The 27907-nt window shown below is 41.6% G+C and overlaps 1 protein-coding gene across 4 annotated transcripts; it reads left to right on the top strand.

Annotated features, from left to right (window-relative positions):
- The first annotated feature begins 151 nt into the window (after window positions 1–151).
- SINHCAF (SIN3-HDAC complex associated factor) lies at window positions 152–27619 on the top strand. Of its 4 annotated transcripts, none has more exons than XM_010954117.3 (6): window positions 152–331; window positions 13624–13771; window positions 15315–15414; window positions 17142–17268; window positions 22269–22419; window positions 25496–27619. In XM_010954117.3, the coding sequence occupies exons 2-6, from the start codon at window positions 13644–13646 to the stop codon at window positions 25653–25655; spliced, it is 666 nt and encodes a 221-aa protein (XP_010952419.1). In that variant the 5' UTR covers window positions 152–331; window positions 13624–13643; the 3' UTR covers window positions 25656–27619. The 4 variants fall into 4 exon arrangements, with proteins under 4 accessions (XP_010952419.1, XP_010952418.1, XP_074214013.1 ...); XM_010954116.3 differs by lacking the exon at window positions 152–331 and adding an exon at window positions 1575–1721; XM_074357912.1 differs by lacking the exon at window positions 152–331 and adding an exon at window positions 2450–2589.
- Window positions 27620–27907: the final 288 nt, after the last annotated feature.

Raw genomic sequence — 27907 nt, 5'->3', positions numbered from 1 at the left:
CGCCGCGGCGCTTCTCCCCTTAAAAGGACAATAGAAGCCTCGGGAGCGCGCGCGGCCGCCGGGCCTTCTCCCCTCCCAGCCCTCGACGCGCGCGCGCCCGTATGCAAATAAGTTCGATTCAGGAGAATTTTGTACAGGGAGCCGCGCGTGCGCAGAGGGAAAGCGGAATCTACACCTTCCCCGCCTGCGGTAGCAACTGCAGAACTATAGGAGACAATCTTTCTAGACAAGGCAGTTGAGGCGGAGGGAGCGACTGGAGAGGGGGGGTTGGCTTGGCGTGCACTCCGCACCTCGGGGACGTTACTGCGCGTGGAACGGCTGCTTTTGGAAGGTGAGTGACCCTGGCCCTTACGGTGGTGCAAAACTGTCTCACGAGGCTTTGATTTCAGAGCGGCTTTTTTTCTCTTTTCACCTCCCCCAGCCGTTCCACAGACACACTCACACGTTTATACACACACACACAGGAAGTTTTGTCTTGGAGATGGCATTGCTGGGAGCGCTGTTTTCGTGGTCTTCAGACCCCAGATTCTTTTGTATCCGGTTGTTGAGTGTGTCCTTCTTAATTGGGGAGGGGATTTCAGGCAAACCGAAAGTCTTGGGGAGGGGGAAGTGAGAGCAGTGAGGAGTCGCCGGAGTTGAAGGACCCACGCTGAAGGTGACAATGACTTTTCTCAGCCGCAGTGTTCTCTGGCGAAAAGGAGCCCGGTGGCCGAAAGGCCCGAGAGAAAACGACTCGCTGGCGACTGCGGAGGGGCCCCGGGTCGGTGCACCCGCGTGGGCGCGCGCCCGGGAGGGGCCGGGCGCCGTTGTTGGACCTCGTGGTTTAGTTTCTTGCGGCCCCTCGCGCGTGTTGTGATGAGGGTGGACAATGAACGCCCCTCGCTCGAAAACTAAGTTGCCGTCTCCTTGCAAGCCGGCGGGCCGAGGGGGTTTAAATCGGCTTTTGGGGTCGGTGCCGGCGTGGCCGGGGTGCACGCGGGTGGCGTTGTCCGCCCAACTCCGGAGGGATGCGGATGCGACAATGAGCAACACGCGGCCGCTCGGCAGCCGCCCCGGTTCGCAGACGCCTCTCCCGGGCCGCGCCCAGGCAGCGCGGGCGTCCGGGGCGGCGAGGGGGGGGTCCTGTGGAGCCTCAAGTTTGGTTCGCAATTTGTTCACCTGTAGCGGAGATGTGGGCGCCGAGGCGCTCTCGAGGGCGGCCGTGTGCGGCTTAAGATGGCCAGTCGGAGCCAAGTTGACTTGGGGATGGAGGCGGCGGCGTTGTCTGCGGCCGAGTGCGCGAACTCGGGAGGGCACTGCTTTTTGTGCCGAGCGTGACAGACCACGTGCTGGGGCCGCGACCCTGGTTGGGTTGGAGGTCCGGCTGAGCGTCTGGATCGCGGTCAGCCGGGAGATGCGGGCTGTCGGGGCCGGCCGGCAGGACAATGTGACTTGATGATGGCGTCTTGCCAGTTTAAAAAGCAGAGTGAAAGTCGCCAACTCTCGGCCGGTGCGGGGCGGGGAATCCGGGCGTTTCTCATCAAGGACATTGCAAAACTTTGATTAAACGGGCCTGCTGCTAGGGGTGGACTGCAGGGCCGGCTCTGGACTCTCGGGGCGCGGGTCCCGACCCTTCCCATGGGCGATCGTCAAGTGTCTCCCCCTGAGCAACAACCCCACGTCCCCGATGCTGCACGTAGGCAGCGCCCGGCTGGACAGAAAACAAAGAGCTGCATGTGCGGGTGCGGGCCGGGCCGGCGCTGGGGGCGGCCGCCGGGCGGAGGGCCGTGCGGGCCGCGCCCCCCGAAGTTCGAGCGAGTTTCGGGAGGGGCTTTTGTCTGTCGGCCCCTCGCGGGAAAACTTTGGCGGCGCTACTTGTGCGCGGAGCGGAGCCGGTGCGCGGGGAGGCGGCGTGCTTCCGCGCGGCGGGCGACCGAGGAGCGGCAGTCGGGGCCCAGGGCGCTGGAGCCGGGGCGCCGGGTGCCGCGACGCCGAGGGCCCCGGAGAGCGCGGCCGCGGCCGCTCGGCCCGCTCCCCGGGGCCGGAGCCTGCGTCTGGGAGGTCTGTGGATCCGCCTTTGAAGTCGAACTGTTGCCATGTTTGAATTACGTCAGGGCAAAGCCATGAGGAGGAACAAGCCCCGGCAGCGCGGCGTGCGGGAGGCGCGGCCTGCGGGAGGCGCCGGGCCGGCCGGGTGGGCGGGCGCGGGGCCCGTTGTTCCGGCGCAGGTGAGGGAGGCGGCGGCGGCGAGGGACGCGCTCCCCTCCCGCCGCCCTCGCCCGGGCGGGCAGCCCTCCGCGGGAACTTTCCTCCCGCCCCCGGCCGCGGCCCCGGGGAGTAGTTCTGTCTGCCGCCCGGGCACCTCGGCCGCCGCCGCCGCCGCCGCGTGCCCGAGGGGGGAGCGCCGCCTGGGGCGGCCGCGGAGGACCGGGCGGGACGGGGAGGCGTTCTGCTGCTTTCGGGGAAACCGACGAGCGCCCCTCCCCCGCCGCCGAGCCGCGGCCCGCGCGCTCGAGGGGCCCCGGCCCCGACGACACCCGAAAAACCACCGCGGGGAAGTTTCGGGGCTCCCGTTGTCCTACAAAGGGAAGTGAGGACCGTGGGCGAACCGTGCGTGCAGCCCTTTTCTTTGTGTGTGTACGTGTGGGAGGGGGGCCGGGAGGGGCGAGGGCTGTTTTGGTGGGAGGGTGGCTTGTTGGGGGTGGGTGGGTAGGGCGGTGCAGAGTTTGTTCTCGCAACTCTGACCCTAGTGGGTTTCTTTGTTTTTATTTTCTCCTTCTAACCTTCGATTACTGCAGGCACTCGGAAGCCCAGGAATGACTGTTTAGCCGGACGTGGACCCTGTGCGAGATAGTTTCACCCCAGCACTCCTTCCCCCACGCACTCCTCACTCACGTTGTCCTAAGAAAGATTAAGAAGCCCCCCAACCCCCATTTTTCTTCTAATAATTAAAAAAAAAAAGAATTTGACCTTGTCATTAAACGTACCCTGAAAGCACCTGTTTTTGAACTGGGGTTTGCCGGACTCGAAAAGCCTTTTAATAATTTGTACGTTGCAAAACCGACCACGTTAGTTAGTTGCTCAATCTAAATTAAATTGTGCGAGTTAGTTTCTGGTGGAGTCGCAGAAAAGCCTGGTGGCATTTAAAGTATTTATATAATGACTTGGGGAAGGGGGATCTTGCTTGGTCCTGGAGGTAACGCTTGCCCAGTGTTCACTGCCTTATCGCTGGACGACGTTGAAGAAGCTAGCACATAGGAGTTAGGCCTTTCTTGGAGATTTTCTCTGGGGGCTGGGGAGGAAGCTGCTCAGGAGGATGACAGGGTAAGGGCTAGCTAGCCCTGCTAGCTGCTTCAGAGTTCCTGTGAACTGGGGTTGACCTTCTGGTTACCCCTCTTAGATTTTCTTTTCAAGCTAACTTTTTTTTTTTCGGTATGTGGCCCCAGGCATAGCTCAGAAATTATGCTGGTTTGACACATGGGTGCTTCTTTGGTATTTGGGGTTTGCCTGCAGTCTAGACATTCGATAAGCAGCACCACGTCCATTGCTTCTTTCCTGATTTCTCCTGCATTTGGATCATGTTTAAGGGTTGGAATCTAAAAGTGGTCATTACCGAAAAATAATATCCTTAGATGCCACGCCCACACAAACCAAAAAAATCCATACAAATTGAAATCAGTTTTGTGCTTTCATTCTTTTGTTTTTAAATAAACAATTTTTCCTAAGTTTTGGTTGACCAAATTACAAATGTCTAAAGGCTACCAATATTAGTAACAGTACATTTCTGAAGTGGAACAGAAAGAACTTTTCAAGAGAATGAGAAACTTTGGGTTTAATAACTTTATGGCTTCCCTTTGGGCAGTTATTTCTCTGGATCATGTATTTAAAATGCATATGAGATGCTTTGCAAATACACTGGGAGATTCTTTGAGTTGTTTTTCTTAAGTAGTATTTGATAGCTGAGTTACAGCTAGGACTTCAGTATCCTGGAAAATTTCAAATAAAATATATAGAGCTTAATGGTTTTGTTTTAAAGATCAGATGATATATGTAGTGGAGATTCGGTTTATCCAGGTAGAGTTGAGAGTGGGACACACAGACAGGTCTCCGCTGCCTTTCCTTTTTGCATGACTTTTGCAGAAGTTTGGAGATAAAAGTGCCATAGGTAGTATATTTTATATTCTAGAACCTTGGTGGGTCTCAGGGCTGCTGTCGCACAGCATTATTAATTCTGTAGATGTGGAACCTGGATGATCCATTTTTTCCCCCAGAATTGTAATCAGGTCCTGGGAAAACTGGGCTCATGGGGCTCAAACACAGACAGATTTATGTCAGAAAATCAATTTGAGAATGGTTTTCCCCATTTCACTGGGGAAGGAATAAGCTTATTTGAAATCTAAACCAACTTCATAAGTCATTACAAAGACAAATTAATTTACCATACCAGGCATATAATAGGTTGCTTTAAAAATATGACATTTTCTTTTTTTTTCCTTAAGTGATGCTAGTAATATAATCGGCTGAGAAGGAAGGGAACATACTTGTTGAGGCACTAGGTTAGTTGTTCAGAAGTCTGTGGGGTTGAAATGCCTAGGATCCAAAGCTGTGATCATCTTCAGTAAGTCATTAGCTTTGTGGTCCAATTTTCTCACCTGCCAAATAGCCACAAAAATACCTAGTTCATAGAGGATGTAAATAAGCAAGTAATGTGCTTGATACGTACTGGCTGCTGTTGTCTCACAACTTTGGGAAGTAGACATTTTACAGAAGACAAAACTGAGGCCTGGGTCAGTTTTCTCGCTGGAGGAAATATTTAGTAAATGATGAGTGGAAAGAATGAGTGTTTTTGGTCCCCTTCCCCACCTTCAGAAACTAATGGTTCTGGGAAGACACGGCCTTCAATTCCTGTTTGCTTATCCAATTCTCATTCAACCACCTGACATCAAAAAGTGCTGTGGAAATCTAGAAAATGCCCATTTTTCCCCTGATTTCTCTTGCTCACAAGAGTGCCCTGGATTTGCCACACTTCGCTTTTGACTCTTGGGGGTTCTGAATTGAAAATACTGTTATCTTTTGGTTCTTCAATTTCTCTTATAATTGAATCTGCAACTGAGGTTTTCTGTATTGTGGATATTCTGGAAATGTAACTTAATTGCAAACAAAGGAGTTTATTTTCAAGGGAGGGAAGTTTTTTGTACTAGAAATACAGAAGTCACAGGCACATTTGCTATTACATATTCAAGTACAAAAGTTGCAGTTGAACTAAAATAATTCATTTCTAGCTTCATATTTAGTTGTTTCCACCTACTATAAATTTGATCTGGCTCAATGTTATTTTAATTTGGTTGATGTTAATGTATGCCGAGTTTAAATAGCTCTCATTTTGAGATTCATTTCTCCCCATGCTATTCTCCTAGTCTCTTCCTCCCCACGTGCCTGCTTAAATTCATCAAGGGATATTTTTTTTTCTGCCAATTGTTATGAAAGCATTGACTTGTTTACTATTAATCTTTCCTAATTAAAGTAATTCATTTGGTTCCCATTTCCTGGAAATGTTTAAGACTCACATTTTTTTTCCTACAAAAGTCTACGGGCTAAACATTAAAGAGAAAAATGACATTCGAAACATCAGATTTTTAATACACATTCTTATTGGGGACGTCACTTCTGTTCCATGCCCTTAAATAGACTTACTGTTCACCTCTACTTTGGCTACCCCACTCTTAGCAAGTTCCATCTGGTTCTGTGTACTGTGTACAGTCAGCACCTGGTTGTAATATAAGACTTAGTTCCTGCCCTGCAACAGTTAAGTACCTGAAATCTTGTGTTTGGTAGGTGTTCTCCGAAAGGTATGGAAAGGTTTTGTAAAAAGATACAATTCTTAAAGAATTTCCCACGTTAAGGGGATGGAAGAGAAATCATCTTGGACAGAAGTAGTAGCTTAAGTAGAGATGTGGCTAGTTATTAACGTTGGCTTGACACTCCTGAAATAATCAGAATTCTAAGTTAAGAGCAGCTGGTAGGCTGGACCAGATCTGGAAGAGCTTTGAATGTCTGGCAAAGGAGTTTTAGATATTACCCAGAAGCCAGTGTTGGTATCTTGGAAGGGATGTTAATACTTGAACTTTAAGAAGATAACCACCTGTTTGAAGGATGCAAGGAAGTCAGTTATGAGGCTCTGACTGGAGTTCAGACACCATGATGAAGGACAGACAGGCAACAGGGATGGAAGGGACACGAACCAGAGAAGTGACACCAGAGAAGTGACGGAAAAAGCAGACTCCCTAAGGACTTGATGGTGGGCGTGGTGGTGACCATGCAGAGGATGAGAAGGGAGAGCCCAGATTTTTTGTGGAACTGTATGGATAATAATAAAGATAGTTGAACCGGGAAGAGCATTTTTAGAAGAGAAGGTCGCAGAGTCAGTTTAGGGCATGTAAAATCTAGGGCTGCCAGTCCTTGGACGGTGCTTCAGAGAGCTTAAGGGACACTCTGGAGGTTTGGATTGGACCAGGTGCCTGCTTTCCTAACATTTTTGTCAAGCTGGAAAATGGGAGAACACCTTCCCAGAAAGGAATAATGGTCTGGTTTCATGAATTTAAAGTCTCTCTGAAAGTGCTAAGTTCCTCTTTTCCCACAGACCTGGTCTTAAAAGAAAACCTTCAGAAATCAGGCTTCTCCCTTCATTTTAATTTGTTGGGTGTGTCTTGGGACAAACAGTGTCTGTTTCTCGAATGTGCAAGTCTTATAAATTCAAGGAAACACACGAGGTATGCACACTGATATTTTCATACTTTTGCTTTGCAGCCTCCCTGGCAAGTAGAAGGGAGATTCCACCCTAATATTACAGAGAGACAAAGTTAGAAGTGACTTCCTATTCAGTTGTGAAGACAGAAGCAGAAATAGACTGCAACTTGACTCATTATAGTGTCTTTTTCACCACACTCACAATAGTTACATTACCTGGTAGTCATCCCTTAAAAGCAGATAAATACTATTTCCCCAACCTTTAAGGCTCTCATCCACTGGAATCATTCTTAATCTGGAATTGGGGTACCGAGCAATTTTTTTTTTAACACTATCAAAATGGGAGGACTTAACTGTTTTTTTTTTACATTATCTTAAACTCAGAGGCTTGGATTTGTGATTTGTATTTTTAACCTGTGCTATTTCAGCTGAAGAGTTATTTCCGAGTTTGACCCCTTTCCTGTAGGAGGAGTCCTAGGTTCAGTGTGGGTCCCATAGGCGGCACAGTTATAAATACTTTTACCGCATAATTTCTCATAGGCTGGTTCCATGTCTGGAGAAGCTATAGGCAAACAGGTAGGAGTCCACACCACCCCTTTCTCGGGCAAGTTTAAATTTTTAAATTTCACTTTGAAAAGTGAATAAATGAAGTAAATGCAGAACCTTGGGTGCTGGGATGTGGGTATCCACTAGAAGCAGGTAAGAGGAGCTAGTAACTTTAATCGCTCCCTGGCTTTCCTGCTGCGCTGCAGAAACACGACTTCTTGTGGGGGATACTGCAAACAAGTGTCCTAGCAGCGGGCGAACACAAATCACCCAGTCCTCTGTGACCCTTTGTGAAGAGTGTTGCTCCAGTTACACTGTTAGTGTTTGCTGGATCCTGTCCTTAACTGGTGATTACAGATAGCATACCATCGACGAAAGCGGTGTCGAGGGCGGCGTTACCAGCGACAGGCGCTGGACGCTGCTCCTAGCTTTTCATCACCAAGTGTTTTCTCGTGTTTATTTCTCCTCCTTTCCCATCATCCTGCCATTTAAAGTTCAGCTTTAAAGAATGCATCTCTTTTACTTCAAAGTTGTCTTTGGTTGCTTGGTTCCTTTTGTCTTTGTTTACCACTGCTTCCTTCCCACTTTACAAATCTTTTGCCTGTCTCTCCTCTGCAGTTTCCTTCCCATTCTGCTCCATGTCTGTTCTGATCTTATTAGTCTATTCTGTACTCTCCTGTGGGATGTGTTTCCTAGTGTGTATCTCGTCATCTCTGTGTCTTCGAGGAAGTTAGTGTAAACTCTCTGGGTTTTTTTCAGATTCCTCTTTAGTTAAGGTATGTGATGATAATTAAAGTTTTGGGTTGTGGTTCTCTTGATTAAAAAAAATAGTATATAGAAAGGGGTAAAGTAAGGGGGAGGCATAGCTCAGTGGTAGGGCACAAGCCCAGCATGCATGAGGTCTTGGGTTCAATTCCCAGTACCTCCATAATAAATAAATAAACCTAATTACCTCTCCCCAAAAAAGGGAATAAATTAAAAGTAAGCTTCCTTCATTCTTGCACCCCCCAGAGGCAACTACTAGTTACTAGTTTTTAAAAATCTGTTTTAAAAAGCCAGTTTGTGTTATTTAAGGTCTAATTTTAAAAACAGACTATGGGGTGATACTGTGTAACTGTTACTCAGTGTGCTGTTTCACAGAACAAGCTATCTTGGACAGTTTCCTCCCTGCACATATAGATCTGCTGCATTCTTTTTAAGAGCTGAGGGGGTGTCCTGTAGTATGAAGACACAATAATTTAACCAGCCTGATAATCCATAGACATTTATGTAGCTTCCAATATCTTTTTTTTTTTTTAAAGGTCTAGAACATTTGTTTTTAGAAAGAAAAAGTGATGATTGGAAGCTATAGAGTTTTGGTCTGTTGAAAACTGAGAACACTCTAATTTCGGAGTGTTTTGATCTGAGAAATTGTATCCCTGATTTGTGCATATCAGAATTTCACTTGCCAAGATGGCACACACAAGTTGTGAAGGTAACAACTGATTTATCACTCTTGGCATACTTCATACTTACTTCTCTCTCAGTCTTCCTCTGTCTAGTCCATCCAGTGACATTTTGAGTTTTGAAAGGTATTTTTGAATGTAAGAAAGCCTTTACTACCCAGAAGGGATCTAGAAGGTGGAACTGGGGAGGTTAGTACATCGAGGGGACTGTTGGTGTCCTTCGAAGCATAGCAGCTAAGGTAACCCTGATAGATGTTACATTTATCATAATAACAACCCTCTCTCTTTTCTTAAATGTTAAGTCACAGCCTTGAAAGATTTGAAATACAAGAAAAAAAGTACTCTGCAGAATTAAGTTCTTCATCCCACTGTCTTCTAATTCCGTATTAAAAAGGGCACTGAAAGCCCTAAATTTTGCATTTCTCTTCTCATACTGTTTCTTGGTTGGATCTTGAAAATCAAGTATTTGGTATTACGAAGAGATCATCTTTAAGCTTAGAATTATTTATCAGAAAACTTTTCTTAAATAGTATCTCTTTAGTATTGTCTATTGCTGTGAAGATTTCTTTCCCATTTGTATTACATTGCACTTGGTAAGCACGCTTTATGTGTGTTGAATTAGTGCAATAAGACATCACCCCTGCTCTTTGGCTTCATATATCTCATTAGATTACATTAGAATTGGCCCTTTCATATTTTTGATAAATACAGTGGTTACTTTACCCTCTCCTTGTCTCAACACTAAAGTTGAGACGTTAACACTCCCATCCTTTCACTGACCGATCCTTGAATTTACATGAAATTTATAGCTTTGGAATAGAAGAAGCCCCAATAAATCAGTCAAAACAAATGTTTAGAATTGATTGTTGCATTTTAAAAATTCACTTTTTTGTTGTCTGTGTATGCAAATTTTGTTCCTGTAATTACAGTTACTTCTCTTAGGGCTTTTGCTGACTTAGTTATTAACTTTAATCTTTTTAACTTTGAGGGATCAAATTGGACAGAACAGTACTTTCAGCATGATTGATTTGTCTTTAACTGTTACAAAAATTTGTGGCTGTTTGACAGCAGACAAAGAAACGTCAGTGAAAGTGCTTTATACAACGAAGGGCTATACCAATGACAGCTGTTTAAAGAAGTGTAATCAACACATTTATTGAGCACATATTGCGTGATTGGCGCTATCCTAGATGCTGAGATGACAAAGATGAATAAGGACAGGAGAACTCCCAACCCAGTCTATTTTTATTTTTAACAACAAGCCTATTGAGATAGGATTCACACGCCATAAAATTCACTGTTTTAAAGTGTATAATTCGTGGCTTTTAGAACTTAAAAGAGTTTTGCAACCATCACCACTGTCTAATTTTAGAAGACAAATGACAGTTTTTAATCAGCATGTTAAGTCTTTGCTGATTTTTGCCTTTATCTCAAAGCTATTTTTTTTCCCTGCTTTTTTCAAACATGCGGTAAGTGTGAGCGTTTGGGGTCCACACTCATGTGTAACTAACTGTTCATCAATTAGGGAGCAGCATTAGCTTCCTCCTATTAAAACAGTGCTAAGTGATGTGACGTCTATAAGAATAGATGTAGCAATCACAAAGAATTTGAACAAATGAAATAGATTGTTCTAGGGGGGAGGGTACAGCTCAAGTGGTAGAGCTCATGCTTAGCATGCACAAGGTCCTGCTTTCAATCCCCAGTACCTCCTCCAAAAATAAATAAACCTAATTACCTTCCCCACATCCTGTCAAAATAAATAATTAAATAAAAATAAATAGATTGTTCTGGAGGAATTATTTAACATTGCGGAAATATGGGAGTAGGAAAGAAATATTTTCTAAATTGAAATATAGTTGATTCACTATTGTATGAGTTTTGTACAACACAGTGATTCAGTATTTTTATAGGAAAGAAGTAAAGAACCACCCAGCTTGTTGAAATAACAGAAATCCCAAGCTTAAAATCAAATTGTGCCATGTTCCACCGCCCACATCTTCTCAACATACATAAAGTAACTTGGTTTCAGAGCCATTTTGTGTTCTTGGTCTTTTGTCAGAGATTAAGTAGGATTGTGTTTTTGTTTTTTTTTTTTTTTTTTTAACAGTGGATCTGTAGATTTTGTGAAAATACTTTCAGTTAATCTCGGGGCTCCCCAAAACTCAAAATGGTTAAAACAACCACAGCTTAACTGGGTTGCTGTAAACAAAGCCCAGAATGAAACCCCTGTGTATTTGCTGCAGATTCCCAGGTGCCTCTCAAGTGCAGGAATAAGCTCAGAAAACATTTAATAGGTTTATTAAGTAACCATCCATTAAAAGGCTCATGCGCGCCTTGTGTGTTGCATCAGGACGAGTCATGCCTCCTCCCTGCGTTTAGCACTGCCCAGAAGAGGGTGACCCCTAGGACTTAAGGATCCTTCTCAGATGTGTAGGCAGAAGAATTTTGTCAGGACAAAGATCAGAGAGCTACGTAAAACATTGTCAGGCAGAGGACGTCAGGCTGTTGTATTTTGCCTGGTGTCTAAGAAGAACATCCCTCAAGAATGGATTGTTTCTTGGGTGTTATTTCTTGGGTGAGTTTTGTGGAGATCCCTACCAACGACGGAGAAATCACACTGAAGGTGAACACTGGATTCACAACAGCTGCCGATGAAAAGGGAAAACCTCAGTGTTAGCTCTTGCCCTCGTATTCTGGAACAGCTTGACACAAACCATGGCTTCTTGGTCAATTCCAGCCTCGGGTGAAGGCAGTTCGTATCTTGGGGATGATCTGAATTCTGGATAGTTTTGTTGCCATGTTTATTTGTTGGGGGAGAAGGGGATTGTAAGCGTGGAGATAGGAATCTGTCTGTTGTAACAGGATTTGGTCTGTGTGTTAATGGATGAACTGGCCTTTCTTGCCGTGCGTGCTTCCTTCGTCCGTCCTCGCTGAGAAGGGAGGCCGAGTTTCCTAGAGCAGTTGATGAAGCTGGCGACTCTAAGACGAACTGTGGACTCTTGACCTTCTTGATGGTGATGGGGAGGGTGTTAGGGGAGTTTGCAGGGCCCACAGATTGGCGTAAGGAGTAGAAAGAGTTATATTACATTTCTGCCTCAAAACAGGAATACACAAATGAAAGCAGGAACTTCTACTTTCTGAGCATTTCTTCTTTTAAACTTTCTGTGAGCCTGTATCATTGGACACTGTTTTCCCCCAAGCATCACGTGACCACTTAGGCAATTTTCATTTTTCATGTAGGTTTATTGTTAGATTGGGAAAAAAAACAACTGCCTCGTATCACAGGCCCCGCTAGGCCTTTTCCTACTATATATAGGGCAGCTTCCTCGTTTTTTTACTTCCCCAAAAATGTCATTTAATGAAAACAACACCATCAACTAAGAGTATTTTCTTTTCTTGCTTTAACGATTCTTAAAGTAACTGTTGGTTTAGATTTAACTGTTGAGCTGTGTCAGTGCCTTCTGCCCCGCCCCATCTCCCTTTTGCCTGCCTCCCTCACCAACAGAAGCGTTAAACAACACTTGATGAACAATCACCGCTATTTAAAAGAGCTTAAAAGTCTTTAGCTAATTATTTGCTAAGAAAATACTTTTTTTAAAAGCAAGTTAAAAATCTTCTGTATTTCAGAATCCGTCAGTTATACACACACACACACACACACACACACACACCCTGGATATTTGGTTATTTTTCTGAATCACTTTCATAAATACTTGCTCTGGGATGGCTAACCGGAATTGGAATGGAATGAGGTCAGGCAGGAGATCATCCAAAGACAAATACTGCAGTTTTTGTTCTACGCATATATTTGAGTGTATTTCTAAAAAGCCTTTTAAAAGGATGAGTACAAATCTAACTAATAATTTTCTCTTATTGATGCTTTATGTGATGCTTTTGTTACGGTTCGTAGTTGGACCCTTACACACACACATACGAATTTGTCCCTTGGAGTTTAGTTTCTGTATCTGTTGCCTTTTGCCCACTCCTCTTAGTCCAGATGTTCTGGTCAAGTTGGTCCTTGGTTTGGATAGTCTAAATTACTTCTAAGTTGTATATGTACTTCCAGCTGCATTTTGGCTGCATCCAGCCCTAGAGCTGTTTTTTCCTTCCTTGCTGGATGTTGAGATTTTTTTTGATCATGAGAATCAGTTTCTCTCGCTCTCCATTTCTTGAACATCTGCCCCCTCCTGTTACTGCTGTCAGGCACAGCACCTCAAGGAGGAGCTCCAGCTACCTCTGACAGCTGAAAGGCAGACCGACGGCCAGGCAGCGTGAGCTCCTTCATAATTTGTCTTCATGGTTTATGAAGTTATTATGCTTAAATCATAATCCTGGATTTTTGTGAATTTTACATCCTCCTTTCAGTAGTTTCAGTTCAGGGCCAAATTGCCTGCTTACGACTTACCATTTATCACAGAAGAAATCCCCTCTAATTTCCCACAGGGCAGAGTAGTGCAGGCTGATGTGTATTGAGCTTCTTGTGTGCTTAGTATCAAATAGTGGTCCTGCGGTAAATGCTTAAAACTTTCCAAGAGGGGAATCACGGTAATGCAAAGGTGCAAAATAAAAGGGGGTGACTTAGCTTAAATTTTAGGATATTTAAGATTCCATTATTTCATAGGGGAGTGGGGAAGAGTTTGTATTTTCTGCTTAAAATGTTAACTTAAAAAAAAAAAGCCTCCATCCTGCAATTTTGAGAATGAGTGTTTGCCGGGAGGGTAGAAGGAGGTAGCAGGGAGACCTTGTGAAGTGAGCTGGTGCCAAGAGCCCAGATGCAGGAGGTCCTCCCCAGAGCCCTCCTGTCTAACACCAAGTTGCTGGGGGCGGGGTGGAGCAGAGAGTTCCCTTGTAATAGTTTCTGGTTGTAGCCCTCAGCAAAGCTGTGTCCATTCCCTTGGCTTTACAGACTCTTGCCGAGAAGGAAAGATGTTTGGTTTTCACAAGCCAAAGATGTACCGAAGTATAGAGGGCTGCTGCATCTGCAGAGCCAAGTCGTCCAGTTCCCGGTTCACGGACAGTAAACGCTATGAAAAGGACTTCCAGAGCTGCTTTGGGTAAGATCACCTGATGTTTGTACCACCTGTAGAGTAGAAAAGATCACAGTGTACAGAAGGATTTCTAGGCAAAGCGATCAGAGCAGTGTGCTAGTAATTAAAATCACTGATGTTCTTCTGGGATTTCAAAATTTGTAGATACTGACAGGCATATGAAGAAAAGATAAACAAGATTATACTGTGTAGCACAGGGAAATATATACAAGATCTTGTGGTAGCTCACAGCGAAAAAAAATGTGACAATGAATATACGTATGTTCATGTATAACTGAAAAATTGTGCTCTACACTGGAATTTGACACAACATTGTGAAATGACTGTAACTCAATAAAATATTTTAAAAAATCACTTATATTCTAATCTACAAGGCACTTGCTCTTAAAACAAATCAAACAGTATTGACAGCCTACCTTTTTCCAGATAATGAGGAGATACAAATTAATTGTGAAGCCCCCTTGTAAGCTAAAACCAAACATATCCTTTTGTTTTTAACTTGAGGATGTACAAAGAGATTTTTAAAAAAATTTTAACCTTATTTCTTCTAGTAGACGTCTTCCGCTAGTTAGCTCTCTGTCCTTTGCATTGTGTTTCTAAATTATAGAAATATATTTCACTCCAGTCTCCTGAGGATACTAACAGGACTCAATGTTCTGCCCTTAAACTTGTCAGGGTACAGTAGCTTTTATTTTATAATTTTGTTCTTTATTTATCTTCTGACAGTAAGCCTCTGTTTAATAGAGTGGAATATTTTTTTCCCAAGAAATACTTGGTTAAAATGAAATACTTAATGTTGAACCATTTCCCATGTTAGAAATTAATTTTACACTTTGTTTTTCTTATTAGAACATTTGTTATTGATCGTTAATCCTAGAATTTGTAGTTATTTTGAAGGTTGTCAAAGAGTCTTTACTAACCTTTCCTTTTAAAGTTACATTTTTCTCTTAATGTCTTTATTTCCAGTTGTATATATAATAAATGTTATTAGTATTTTTCTTATATGTATTTATAAAACAGGAAAAATGTAGTAAATGAAAAGTTCCTCAGAAATACAATTGAAAAATACCTTGGGAATTATAGATTTTTTCCCCCCTCTACAGATATAGTCTTTTTTTTTTTTTTTTTAAATTACAGTGCCTCTCTGGTTTTGTTTGCTGTGAAACTAGAATATCATGTCACATTTACTTGGGTGACATTTTATTGCTTACGAAATATCTACACATTTCAAGAAAGATTAATTGGACAGCGTTGTTTAAAACCATGGTGACCGGATCTTCTCTTGGTCTTAAGTTTTATTATCGTTTAATTTAAAAAAAAAGTTCTTTATTCTAAAAGGAGCAAATTGCAACACATGGTACTGGTTCATTGAATCTAAAGTTAGTTATATTTCTGAAATACACTACAGAAGCGATGGAGCTACATCACCCAGGGCGATTAGAATAACGTCTGTAAACTATAAATAGATAGTTTTTTCTAAAAGAAATGTATTTGCAGGCATTCTTTAATGTAAAGGAGACTAATAAAGGTTTGATTGCTTTCTTCTCAGGTTACACGAGACTCGTTCAGGGGACATCTGTAATGCCTGTGTCCTGCTTGTGAAAAGATGGAAGAAATTGCCCGCAGGATCAAAAAAAAACTGGAATCATGTGAGTTCATCTTTTGTCTTTCTCAGTTGTACCTCTGTTATATTTAAAGTAACATTAATTCCTCTCCTAATTTAGGAAATAATATGTTCTAGGATGAAAAAGTCTGAAAAGAATAAAGAAAAACACTAGTTGCTTCTCAGATATAATCACTTAACATTTTGGCATGTTTGGGAGCAAAATAGCTTGGCGTGGCGTTTCCCTGAGGCTGGATCCAATGTCTCCGTTTTGCAGATTCACAGAATACATTCCACATTTTAGGTTTAATCCAGAAATTCCTAGAGTGATTAGATGTGGTTCCTTTTTTCCTCTCTTAGGATAAACATTTATCCTAACTCATGTTGGTACTAATGAGCACATAGATTTGCAGTTGGAGCTGGATTTGAATCTTGTCTTTACCACTTACTAGCTGTGAACTTTGGGTGAGTGACATATATTGGGCAGATGCAAAGGTAATAGCTATCTCACAGAGCAGTTGTGAGAACTGAATGAGATAATTATATATAACACATAGTAATCACTCACATAGAAGCTATTGTTAATGCTCTGTATTTAAATCTAATCGAAATCAAACCGATACGTGAATGTGTGTTATTTGCATCTCACTTTACAGAGTCACTAGAAACCTTCAGAAAATATTTTCGATGATGAGAACAACACTGTTACATAGTATTTAATTTTTCCAAATCGCTGACTTTCAGAAGATTATGACATTTATACAAAATAATTGTTTTTAAGCAGGAAGACATTTATTCTTCACCTTTTTTCTTAGACTAGCCTTACTTACACTGTGCTTTGGTGACAGTGACGTTACTCTGATAGGTTTCTGTGGGTCTGTTAATTTATAAAAATGTGAGTTTTTCTTTCATGAATAAGATTATCTGGAGAAGATCCAAGTTAATGATTTTGACGGTGTTGTCCACTGTTTTACTAAAGGGTAGAAGTCTGCAAATAGTAAATGTGAATGAATGCGTGAGAACTGGGACCACACGGGGCTAGACCAGTGGCCATCGTCCTCGCGTAGCTTAGCTCAGGGATGACGGTGCGCAGTAGAAAGAGCATAAAGCGCAGGTCTGAAAACCTGGTCCCCTCCCCCGCCCACCCTTGCCCATTTACTAGCTTAGTGAAATAGGGCAAAATGCATAGTTTAATAACTCTTGTTTTCCTTTACTCTAAAACTGGAGTAACAAAAAAGCCCCTTACTGCTTTGTGGTGAAAGTGAAATCAAAAAGTACATGAAAGCTTTGTTTTTTCCCTTTGGTTGTGGGGGAGGTAGTTAGGTTTACTTATTTTTAGAGGAGGCACTGGGGATCGAACCCAGGACCTTGTGTGTGCTAAGCATGTGCTCTACCACTTGAGCTACACCCTCCTCCCTGAAAGCTTTTTGTAAACTACACAATATCACTCTTGTACGCATGTTGGCTGTTGTTAGGCTTGGTTTTTTTTAAATCCTTGGGTCATTTTCACCCCTTTACATTTGTATGTAAAGCTATATACATGCTTTTGTCTAGCAGACACCTGCTATTCCTTACTTCAAAGGAGAAAAAAAACCCTAGGTAAACTATTCTTTAATACCATGTGATGATTAAAACTGCACATGGGCTGTCAAACACTGAGTAGAAAACTGTGGTTCTCCAATTTGGCTCCTTCAAGTAAGCATTTGTCTGAACCAAGGGAATACAGGGGTGTCATTTTTTAAGTGGTATTAAATATTCAGTATTTTCTTCCAGGTGGTAGATGCAAGGGCAGGACCCAGTCTTAAGACTACACTGAAACCAAAGAAAGTGAAGACTCTATCTGGAAACAGGATAAAAAGCAACCAGATCAGTAAACTGCAGAAGGAATTTAAACGTCACAGTAAGTTTGGTGTTGAAATGTGGTTACTTAAGAATAGTCTTGTTTTTATTTTGTCTGAGGATGGCCTGTGGTATTATGTATGGATCATGTTTTCTTTTAATTGCTTTTTTTTAAAAAAAAAAAAAAGAGTAGAAGACAGTGTTAACTTGGTAGAAGATGCGTTTTTCACTTTTGTTTACTTGATTTTTATACATAAGGAGATTGAGGCCTGAAGATCTGCCGAAAGGTGTATAAATGCTTAGTGGACAATCCAAGACCAAAGCCCAGGTTTTCTTTTCAGGAGAGTAACTTTAGAAACCATAACTCACATGTTGTGGTAAAGCCAGTCTAAGGACTTTCAGGTTTAAGGGGCTTGGTGTGTTGTGAGGGGGGTGATAGGATGGGAAAGGAATGACAAATTAATACCAAGTTCATTTACTCTTATAGGAAGTCATTGTGGGGAGGGTGCCTGTTCTGGTACTTCTGTATTTGGGAATTTAGATTTTGAAAAGGAAATCCACGGCATATAATGCTATATTTGTGTGCTATGTTATGTAACATGTGCATCACCCTCCAGAGGGAGTCTGAGGCAGCACAATTGAATCAAACACGTTAGTATTTCTGCGGGAAACATGTAGGAGCATTCATATAGGTGGAATCAACTAACTGTAAATAAGCTAGTCAGGTTTGCCTACCTAATTATGGTTCAGGTCAGGCCAGATTTTGTGGTCCAGACCACACCCCTGTTCTCAGATAACTCATGTATGTTCCTCCCACTCTTTCCAGTGCCCTCCCTTTTACCTCGACCCTCCTGTGTATTTGGTGTCTCCCCCCAAACTGGGCTGACAAGTTGATTTGCAAACTAGGTTCCGGTTTCTCCATTCTTTGGCCATCAAATAAAGCTTGTGCTGTTCCAGGCTTAGCATTGGTTTTGTTAGTGGCTGTATGAATCCAATTTGAAAAAGAACCTCTCGGGCTGAGACAGAGGGTCTTGGCCAAGCTAGGACCCCAGCATGGCTCAGGTTGACCAGTTCCAACATATGTACTGAGCACTTTAAATAGATAATTACCTTAATGATTCCCTTTTTAATAAATAATTTTAATTTGCTTATCATTAGTTTTTAACTATCTTTTTTTTTTTTTTCACTTTTTTTTTTAACCTCTCAAGTGGAAGTACTGGGGATTGAACCCAGGACCTCATGCATGCTAGGCATGTGACCTACCACTGAGTTATACCCCACCCCCCATGATTTCTGTTTTAGAGGTTAGGATAGGAAGTGCAAAGTAGTGATTTAACCTTGACCCAGATCACTTAGTAAGTGGTAGAGATGAATTTGACCTTGGGTTTGTCCAGCTTCAAAGCCCCAGGCTCTTTCTACAATACTGTCCTGCTCTCTGGGGAAGTGTAACCAACCCCAGACTCCAGAGTCTTCCCAAGTCTGCTACTTTGTGCTCTTGGTGTTACCAGTCCGTAGTTATTTTGGTAATATATTTAGTCTTCAGCTAAAATATTTTAATACGCTTAGAGTAAAATATTTAGGCAACATCAAATGTATTTTGATTAGACATGTTTCTTTCTTAAGCTATCACTGAGGGAAAAAACAAAAAGACTGATTCGACCCTTCGTTCTCGCTAGATGTTTTAATGAACATTTGGGAAATAGTAATTTTCTTCTATCACTTGAGGGTTAGAGGAATTGATATTCATATGTATATTCTTAGCTCCTCCCTTTAATTATAGGGAAAGTGATACCTGACTAGCTTTTGCCTTACCTAAGGGAATATAGTATGTCCAATGTAATTTTAGATTTTTGTGATAAAGCTGTGTTGTGGAGGGGTTCAAGACTGAAAATAAGTGGGTTTTGGAGACTGAGAGTAAAATAGAGTTTTACCAGGTACCTTGTGAATTGCTTTGTGCAGCATAGCAGTTTTTAGATATTTGAATTTTACATCACCCACTAGATGTTTTCCCTGCCTCTGGTTATGTATTTGCTTCCGTGCATCCTGCGCATACCTGACCTGTATTCCTCTTCCTGGGACATTCTTTGCTGTGTGGTGTGTACTGGAAAGGCAATGAACCCAGGGCTTGAAGACCTGGATTTGAGTTACAGTTCTTGATGCTTACAAGTATGTGACCCTGGTGTGGCTTAACATTTAACCACAATTTCCTAACCAGAGAAATGAGGATAACCAAGTAAAAAGGGGTTTTGTAAGACAAAACAAAATGAAATAAATTCCCATATCCATGTTAGGCATTCTTTTTGTCATTCTTCTTCCTAAAGTCTGCAATGATTTCTGGTTGCTATAGAATAAAATTGCAAATCCCTGGCAAATCTTTGGAGGCTCTATTTTAGGCAGTCAGTTGCCTTCGTGTATACAGGGTATTCTAATTCCACAACTTTGCTCATCACCCCTACTATCCAGCCACGCCTTTGTGCCTTTCCAAATCCTACCTAATTTTTTTTTAACGTATTAGCAAAAATCCATATATTGTATATACTACAGAACAGGATTCAGGGGAAAAGATTATTTTTCCAAAAAAGGAATTCAGTACATTTGTGCTTCCTACCTAAGTTTTAAGATTTAAAAAATTTCAGTTCTTTGAAGAATTTCCACACCTACATTCCAGAAGAGTGTTTTCCCACTGTGTTTCTATATATAGTTAATGGTTTCCCAGGTATTAGATTACACCATATAAAATTACCATTTTTATAGGTAGAAATGGTCAGGTCAGGTAAGTGCACTTTCAAATGGGTCACAGATATTAAGTTACTTCCTAGGATAGTGAATTTCCGTCAGCAGCACAGAGCTGACTGCTGTCGCTGCTGAGTATAAGGGGAGGCTTTAAACATCCCAGTAGACGTATTCTTTTAAAGAACTGCTACTCTTGAGGATTTCATTTGGTTGTTTTTTTCATAAAGTTAAGCTATTCGCATATTGGAAGGAAATGAACATAATAACACGAATGGTGCTTTCCTTGTTTTAGATTATTTTAGCTTTAATGCTACTTGACGTGAAGTTTTATTAAGAAAACACTCATGAGCTCTGTTCAAAAAAGCTTTCTTCAGTCTGTTTCTTCCCATGCGAGACAGGACAGCGGGTTTGGTGTCTAGAAAGTACTTAATAAATACTTGGTTGCTTCTCTGAATTGAAGGCTTGCTCTCTCCACCTGTCGTGGGAACGGGGAGGGAATCTTTAGCTTAAGGTCAGACGTGTGGTGGGCCCAGTCCCTGTCACATTGCCGTTGCTGGGAACAGCAGTATGACAGCCTTACAGCACAGTGACTGTCAACCAAGAGATTTATCTTCTGGCTTGTAAACTTTTGTGATGTCTTCTGAGGGCAAAAACACTAAGCCATGTTTAGCTGTATCTGATGAAATGCCTGCATTTCTTATTAAATCAGAATCTATTGTTTTCCCTTTATAGGTAAGGTTTGTCTTTTTTTTTTTCCTTTGGTTGCTGTCAAGATTTTTTTTTCCTTTGTCTTTAGTTTCCAGGAGTTTAATTATAGTGTGTCTTGGCATTGATTTCTTTGAGTATATCCTGTTTGGGGTTTGCTTGGCTTCTTGAATCTATATAGGTTTATGTTTCTTGCCAAATTTGGCAAGTTTTCAGCCATTATATTTCCTTGAGTACTTTTTCACCTCCGCCCTCTTTCTCCTCTTCTTCCAGGACTGCAATCACATGAATGTAGATTTTTTTGTTACAGTCACACAGGTCTCTAAGGCGCTGTTCGTTTGTTTTCTTGGTGTTGCGCAGGTTGGGTAACTTCTGTTGTTCTTGCTTCCAGCTCACCGACCATTTCCTCTGTCTCCTCCATTCTGCTGCTGAGTCTGTCCACTGAGCTTTTTATTTCATTTATTGTATTATTTTCAGTTTGGATTCCAGTTCCTTGATTCTTTTTTATAGCTGTTTTTTTTTTTTTTTATTAACTGAGGCTATTATTCAAGCTTATTTCAAGCTTGTTCATAATGGCTCATTGAAGCATTTTTGTCATGGCTACATCTCTGTCATCTTCGTTTAACAATATACTTGACTTTCCATTCAGTCTTGAGATCTTCCTGATTCTGGATACGATGTGATTTTTTAAAAAATTGAAACCTAGACATTTTAAAATTATGTTTTGGGACCCTGAGTCTGTTTAAACTGGCTGTTTTGGGGAACCCTTTTAAGAGGGAGAGTAGGGGAGGGGTGCCACCTTGTTACTGCCAGTGGTGTTGAAAGTCTTCCCCGCTCAGCGTCCTTTGGCATCTGCGTGGGAGGAGCTCCTGACTGCGGCTGGGTGGCGGTAAGTGGGACCTAAGGCTCCCACGTGTGGGGGTGCTCTGGTTCCTGACTGGCCATGGTGAGAGCCCTGCCTCTTCAACAGGCTTCCACTGACACCACCCTGGTGGAGGTGTTCGGGGGGCCTCATAACACACTTGGGAGGATGGAAATCTAGGCTGCCCCTTGGCCTTAGCTGGGGTAAGTGGGGGTGGGGACCCAGTTTTTCTGTGGTGTTCGGCTGGAGTGGAGTGGTTATCATCTAATAAAGGTTTCCTATCTTGTTAGGCTGTCCCTTCCCTGGCCCCTTGGCTAGAGAGAGCAGGCTTTTGTTTGCTGTGTGTGTGCGTTTGCACCCGTTGGCATTTCTGAGTTGCTGGCTTTTTCATCTCCAAGACGGGGATTTACAGGGTACAAAGAAAACCTGTAAAAGCTAGGGCGCTCACCCCCACGTCCTTCCTTAAGTCGAGCTTCCTGGTGTTGCCAGCTCTCAGAGTCTGTAGTTTTGTTTGCGTGGTGTCCGTACGTATTTTTAGTTGTACTCACTATTAGCAGGAGGAATAGGAAAAAGTAGGTCTACTTCTGGAAGCTGAAGCCCTCGCTTGCTTTTAGAAACACTTTCGTGTTTTTAAATGTCAGTAGTGAATAGAAAATAAATTCTCTTTTTTCCTTTTTACTAACTCGTTCAAAGCGTTTTATGCTGAGGCTTAGTTGCAGTTGCATATGACGGAGTTTTAATTTGTTTCCTCTTTATTGCAGACTCCGATGCTCACAGTACCACCTCAAGTGCTTCTCCAGCTCAGTCTCCTTGCTACAGTAACCAGTCAGATGACGGCTCGGACACAGAGATGGCGTCCGGCTCGAACAGAACGCCCGTTTTTTCCTTTTTAGATCTCACATACTGGAAAAGGTAAGAGCAACAGAAAATATCCCTCTAACCAGCAAACCTTCCTAATTATAGGCAACGGTTTCCCACTTCCTTAGCAATTAAATGGCATTTGGCAAACAGCTGGTGGCATATGTGGCTGGAGGTGGATTAGGCAAGAGTTGAGCTGAGAGTTGGGATTTTGTGTGTTTTTTCCTATTAAAAATTGATTTAAAATAAAAACTCCAGTAAGGAACCTAAATTCCCTGTAATTGAGCAGGGTAGGTACTCATTATGAACAACTCTCCCACTGAAAAAGTTAAAGGGTTAGAAATATATATATATTTTTTAAATGGCATTTTTTACAATGGCATTAAGAAATGGACAAGTTGATAAGGAATAATCAGAGGCCAAATGCTAAGTGAACGTGGGAACTCCCCCACCCCCCAGTCAAAAAAGAGATAACAGACTAGGAAAGAGAGAATATTTAAAAAGAAAGTGATGAAGGATTTTCTAGTTCACAGATTTGGGAAGACTCACAAATTAAAAATAAGGTAATAAGCAGTTATCTTGTGGATGATGGAAATTCACCCATAGACACGTCATAGTGAACCTGTGGAACATGAAAGATAAAACAGATCTTAAGCAGTGAGAAAATAAAGACACTATTTTCAAAGGAACAACAAACAAGCGGAGTTCTCAGCATAAATAAAGGAGGCCAGAAAGCAATAGGTTAGTATCTTCAGTGGCCAAGAGATAATAACACTCAACCTGGAATTACATGTAGAGAGCAAAAAATATCTTTTGTAAACAAAGGCATAGGACTTTTCAACTAGAAAAAAAATACTGAGAGTTTGCTACCAAGTTGACTCAATAACGAAAATTGTACAGGCAGAAAAGAGATCCAAGGTTGAAATTCTGAGAAGGATAAATAAAGAAAGTAGCAAATATTTAGGTAAATTGAAACAGACACTGACTGCTTAAAATGACAATAGTTGTGGGAAGTTTAAAAAAATTACATGACAACAGTAACATAGAAGTCAAAGTAATAGAGTGATAGGAGTTAAAATGTCCTAACATCCTTTGCATTATTGAGAAAAAATGTGTTGAATAACTTTAGAATTTGATTAATTAACTGTGTGATCACTCAAAGAATAAAGATTAGAGTGTGAAACTTCAGAGAAGAAGGGAAGGGAAGAGAATTTTAAAATACACCTAGCAAAATAAAATGATAGTAGGAAACCTCCATATATTTGTAAATTAAGAAACCATGAGTCCAAGGAGAAGGTATGAGTTAGAGAATTCTTGTAAACTAGAAAACAACTGAAAAATATAACAAATCAAAACATGTGGTATGAAGTTAAAAAGGCAGATGGAAGAAAAGTTCTTAACCTTTAATGCTTCTTATAACAGAAAGATGAACAAGAAATGAACAGATATGCATCCAATATAAAGAAAAATAAAAGCAAGGAAATCCTCAAGATAGGAGTGGAAATAAATGAGGTAGAAAACAATACGAATGGATAGTATGAGTAAAGCCAAGAGTTGGTTCTTGAAAAAGACTTGACCAAAAAAGTTAGTAGTAGCTATGAAGTAGGTCAGGAAGAAGAGATGGTACCCGCCAGCATCTTGGACAAGACGAGGGAGGGTCCACTGTGGGATAGTATAAACATTATTATGCCAGTTTTTAATTTATTTATTATTTATTTTTAAATTTATTTTTATTTATTTATGTTTATTATTATAAAATTATTATGCCAATAAATTTGAACATATAGGTGAAGTAGATACATTAAAAAAAGAGTTTTTAACCAAAACTGTCTCAAGAAAAAAACAGAAAATCTGAACAGTCTCTTAATAAAGAAATGGATTCAGGCATCAGAAGTGTTCCCTCAAGAAAATCCCAGGCCTAGACAGACGGGTCCTACCAAACGTTGAAGAAACAAAGAAATCTAATCTTGCGCTGGCTTTTCCAGATGGTGGATAAAAGAGGGCATAGGCCCCAAGCGTTCCATGAGGCTAACGTAACTCTGATACCGAAACGGTATGTCATGACCAGGTTAGATTTACTCTAGGGGTGTGAGATTGTTTTAAGCATTAGAAAAGTAACTAATATAATTTGACAATTTCTAAAGGAGGGGAAAGATGCCCTTCGCCTTAGTGGTATATCAAAGTTGTTTAATAAATTTGAACTTTCCTTTAAGGTTTATAATAAAACCTTCAGCAAATAGACAGGAACCACATTGACACATAATTTGCGTTTTCAAGTTGTTCGTGTTCCCACTCCTATATCCCAGCAACATAACCCAGAACAAAGCTATAGACGTGTGCACTGATGTGTACGAGATGTTTGTAAAAGCAAAAACTGTCCCATCAGAAGGAGAGTGGGTGAATTGTGGTGTGTTCACATAGTGGGATACTGTATGTAAGTTAAAATGAAGTAAAACTCATCACTAACAATACGTATGTACCTCAGTTACTGTTGAGCAAAAATACTGCAGCGTACAGTGCAATTCCATGTATGTGTGTTCATATATTTTGATTACGAGTATGTATATATACGAGATAACTGAGCAGTATGTTTAAAGATGCATGCATGTCTATAAAGAAAGGAATGATAAATTAAAATTAAGGAGGCAAGAATGAGATGGGGTGGGGTGGGGCTGGAGAGAGGTTTCTACAGGGGGACTTCACAGGAAATAATAATCTTTCCCCCTAGAGTGTGTGACCCATGAGTAATTGGTTGTGTTGTCATTTTTAAAATGCTTTCATGTACAAGTGATGATATATGTGGATATATTTTTCATCTGCCCAGTATTAAAGCCATCAGCTGTATCAGGTGGCTGTTTTTCTTCAAGATTTGGTGATTTTTGGAGGAAACAGTTGACAGTTTGGGAGCAGCCTCTGAAACTGACTGCCGTGTCGGAGTGCCTCCTTCCCCCTTCATATTTATTGGAAATGATTCCAGTGTGAGATCGAGACGGCCTGGGCGACGCCCTTTCACTTGGAATGTGACGAGATGGTGGAAGTGAAACCTTTGGTCGTGCTGGGCAGATTTTTTGGTACTCCGACTTCTCTGCGTTACTCATCTCTTTCGGTCTGTCTCCATTGTTTCTTTCAGACAGAAGATCTGTTGTGGCATCATCTACAAAGGCCGTTTTGGGGAGGTCCTGATTGACACACACCTATTCAAGCCGTGCTGCAGTAATAAGAAGGCCGCCGCCGAGAAGCCGGCGGGGCCGGGGCCGGAGCCTCTGCCCATCTCCACGCAGGAGTGGTGACTGAGGTTCACGTAGAAGGGGAACAAAAAGCGATTTAAATTTTGGAAAACAAAGCAACAGAATGACCCTACTATTTTTTAACTTGGATCCCTGCTATTCTGCCAAAAGACGATTTCTAGAATAGTTTCGAGTGGGTTATTTTTCCTCCAGTTCCACAAACTCTGAAGCCAGTGTCTAGCTTACTGAAAGAAAAAAAAAAAAAGAAGGTGTACATAATATTTAAGATGCTGAGTATTTCATAGGAAAGCTGAATGCTGCTGTAAAGTGCTCTTTAAGTCTTTTTTAAAATCCCCTTCTAATGAATGGAATTAGGGGAATTTCAGGGGACAGAGATGGGATTTGTTGTATGATAAACGTATGTAGTTTTAGTCTTTCTATATTGAGAAGCAGTGGTTGGGGCATTTTTTAAGATGGCTGGCTACACTTGCTTTCCTTCATTATAATCAATTTGTCATAACTCAGTAAGATGGACTTGCCCCTAGAGGTAGTTGTTAATAATTTTGAAATGTTAAGGTCTTGTCAAGGTTCTGTTGATTCAAGCCTGTACTACTGAATACGAAGCAGGGCAGACTAAGCTCTCTGATGCAAATGTCTTGCAGGAGTAATTTCTAAGTCCACAGAGGAGACTTGACTGTATATGTTGCATCCTGTGTCACCTCCCTCCATTATTGATAGCTGATAAAGATTTTAATTTATATGAAACCTCTAAAGCAGAATCCAAGTTCCTCTTGGGGGAGACGTCAAGTCTTCAGGGTAGGCAATCCTACATGAATAGTACCAAAGCATTACCACGTGGTAGAGAACACGCACTCAGTACAACTGGTAGATTATCTGACACATTTTATGTGCAAGTCTTCAGGATGGCACAGACGGAAAAACAAAGGTTAATGCTTCTTGGGGCATGTCTCTTAGAGGGCTTGCAAGTGTGTAAATACTTTGTTTGTGTTACATGACTGGTGACTTCATTGAAAATCTGCACAATTCAGTTCTAGCTCTGGATTACTTCAGTTGACCTTTGTGAAGGTTTTATCTGTGTAGAATGGTTGTTTGACTTGTTTTGACCAGTTAGGGTTTGGGTGGGTGTTTTTTTTTTTTTTTTCCTCCATTCTGTATTAAAGTAAAATTCTACTAAAAGAAGAGGGGGTGTGTGTCAATGCTAAGTGGGCCGGTTTTGGTTTGGATTCTATTAGTCAGGCTTTCTGAACACTGTGGTGTTAGATGAGACATCCTAAATATATCTTCAGTTCTCAAATCGTCATTAAAAGCCTCTTACTTGAACCCAAACCAAAGTACTATCATTGCCTGTTTTCTACAAGTTCAGGAACAACAGATCACCAGTTCAGACTTCTCACTGGGAGGGAGGATCGTTCGCCTACCTTGTAATAATAATGCGACTCAGTGCTTTTTTTTTTTTAAAAAACTGGATTTGAAAGATTGGATCGTATACGTGACAATAAGGAGTGAGCCACTTTTTCTGGGCACCCTATAGTTTTATAGTTCTTAATTTAAACTTAAAATTTTATATTTCTTCCTTTTGGGAAAAAAAAAAAACAAAACAAAACTCCAAGCTGCCGTATGCACAGACACAGTGAGTTGGGTCAGCGCTCCCACAGACTCTGAGGTGTATTACAAGAATCCCAGCCAACTAGCATCTTCCTCCTGAGTTATTTTGAAATGGTTTTTTTTTTTTGTACATTTTGGCTGCAGTATTGGTGGTAGAATATACTATAATATGGATCATCTCTACTTCTGTATTTATTTATTTATTACTAGACCTCAACCACAGTCTTCTTTTCCCCTTTCCACCTCTCTTTGCCTGTAGGATGTACTGTATGTAGTCATGCACTTTGTATTAATATATTAGAAATCTACAAATCTGTTTTGTACTTTTTATACTGTTGGATACTTATAATCAAAACTTTTACTAGGGTATTGAATAAATTTAGTCTTATTAGAAAATAAAAGCAGCTGTTTTGTGGCTTTGTTTGAAAGGTGTTCTTAGGTAAGAAGAAGTAATATTTTTGGTGCTCACAGATACTCAGTGTAAGCCCTTAGTCTCGTGACAAGCCCTGAAGGAGAGAAGCCCTCTTTACTGAGAAATACAGTCTTTAAAATACAGATCCTCCTCTGCCTTCCTCAGTGGGGTTCCATCCCAGTAAACCAAGTTGAAAATATTGTTAAATCACAAACACATTTAATACATCATAACTTAGCCGAGCCTGCCTTAAAGGTTCTCAGAACATTTACATTAA

Source organism: Camelus bactrianus, chromosome 34 (genome assembly GCF_048773025.1).
Source record: "Camelus bactrianus isolate YW-2024 breed Bactrian camel chromosome 34, ASM4877302v1, whole genome shotgun sequence".
Lineage (NCBI taxonomy): Eukaryota > Metazoa > Chordata > Mammalia > Artiodactyla > Camelidae > Camelus > Camelus bactrianus.
Note: the sequence above shows the minus strand (reverse complement) of the source record. Positions and strands in the feature narration are given on the sequence as shown.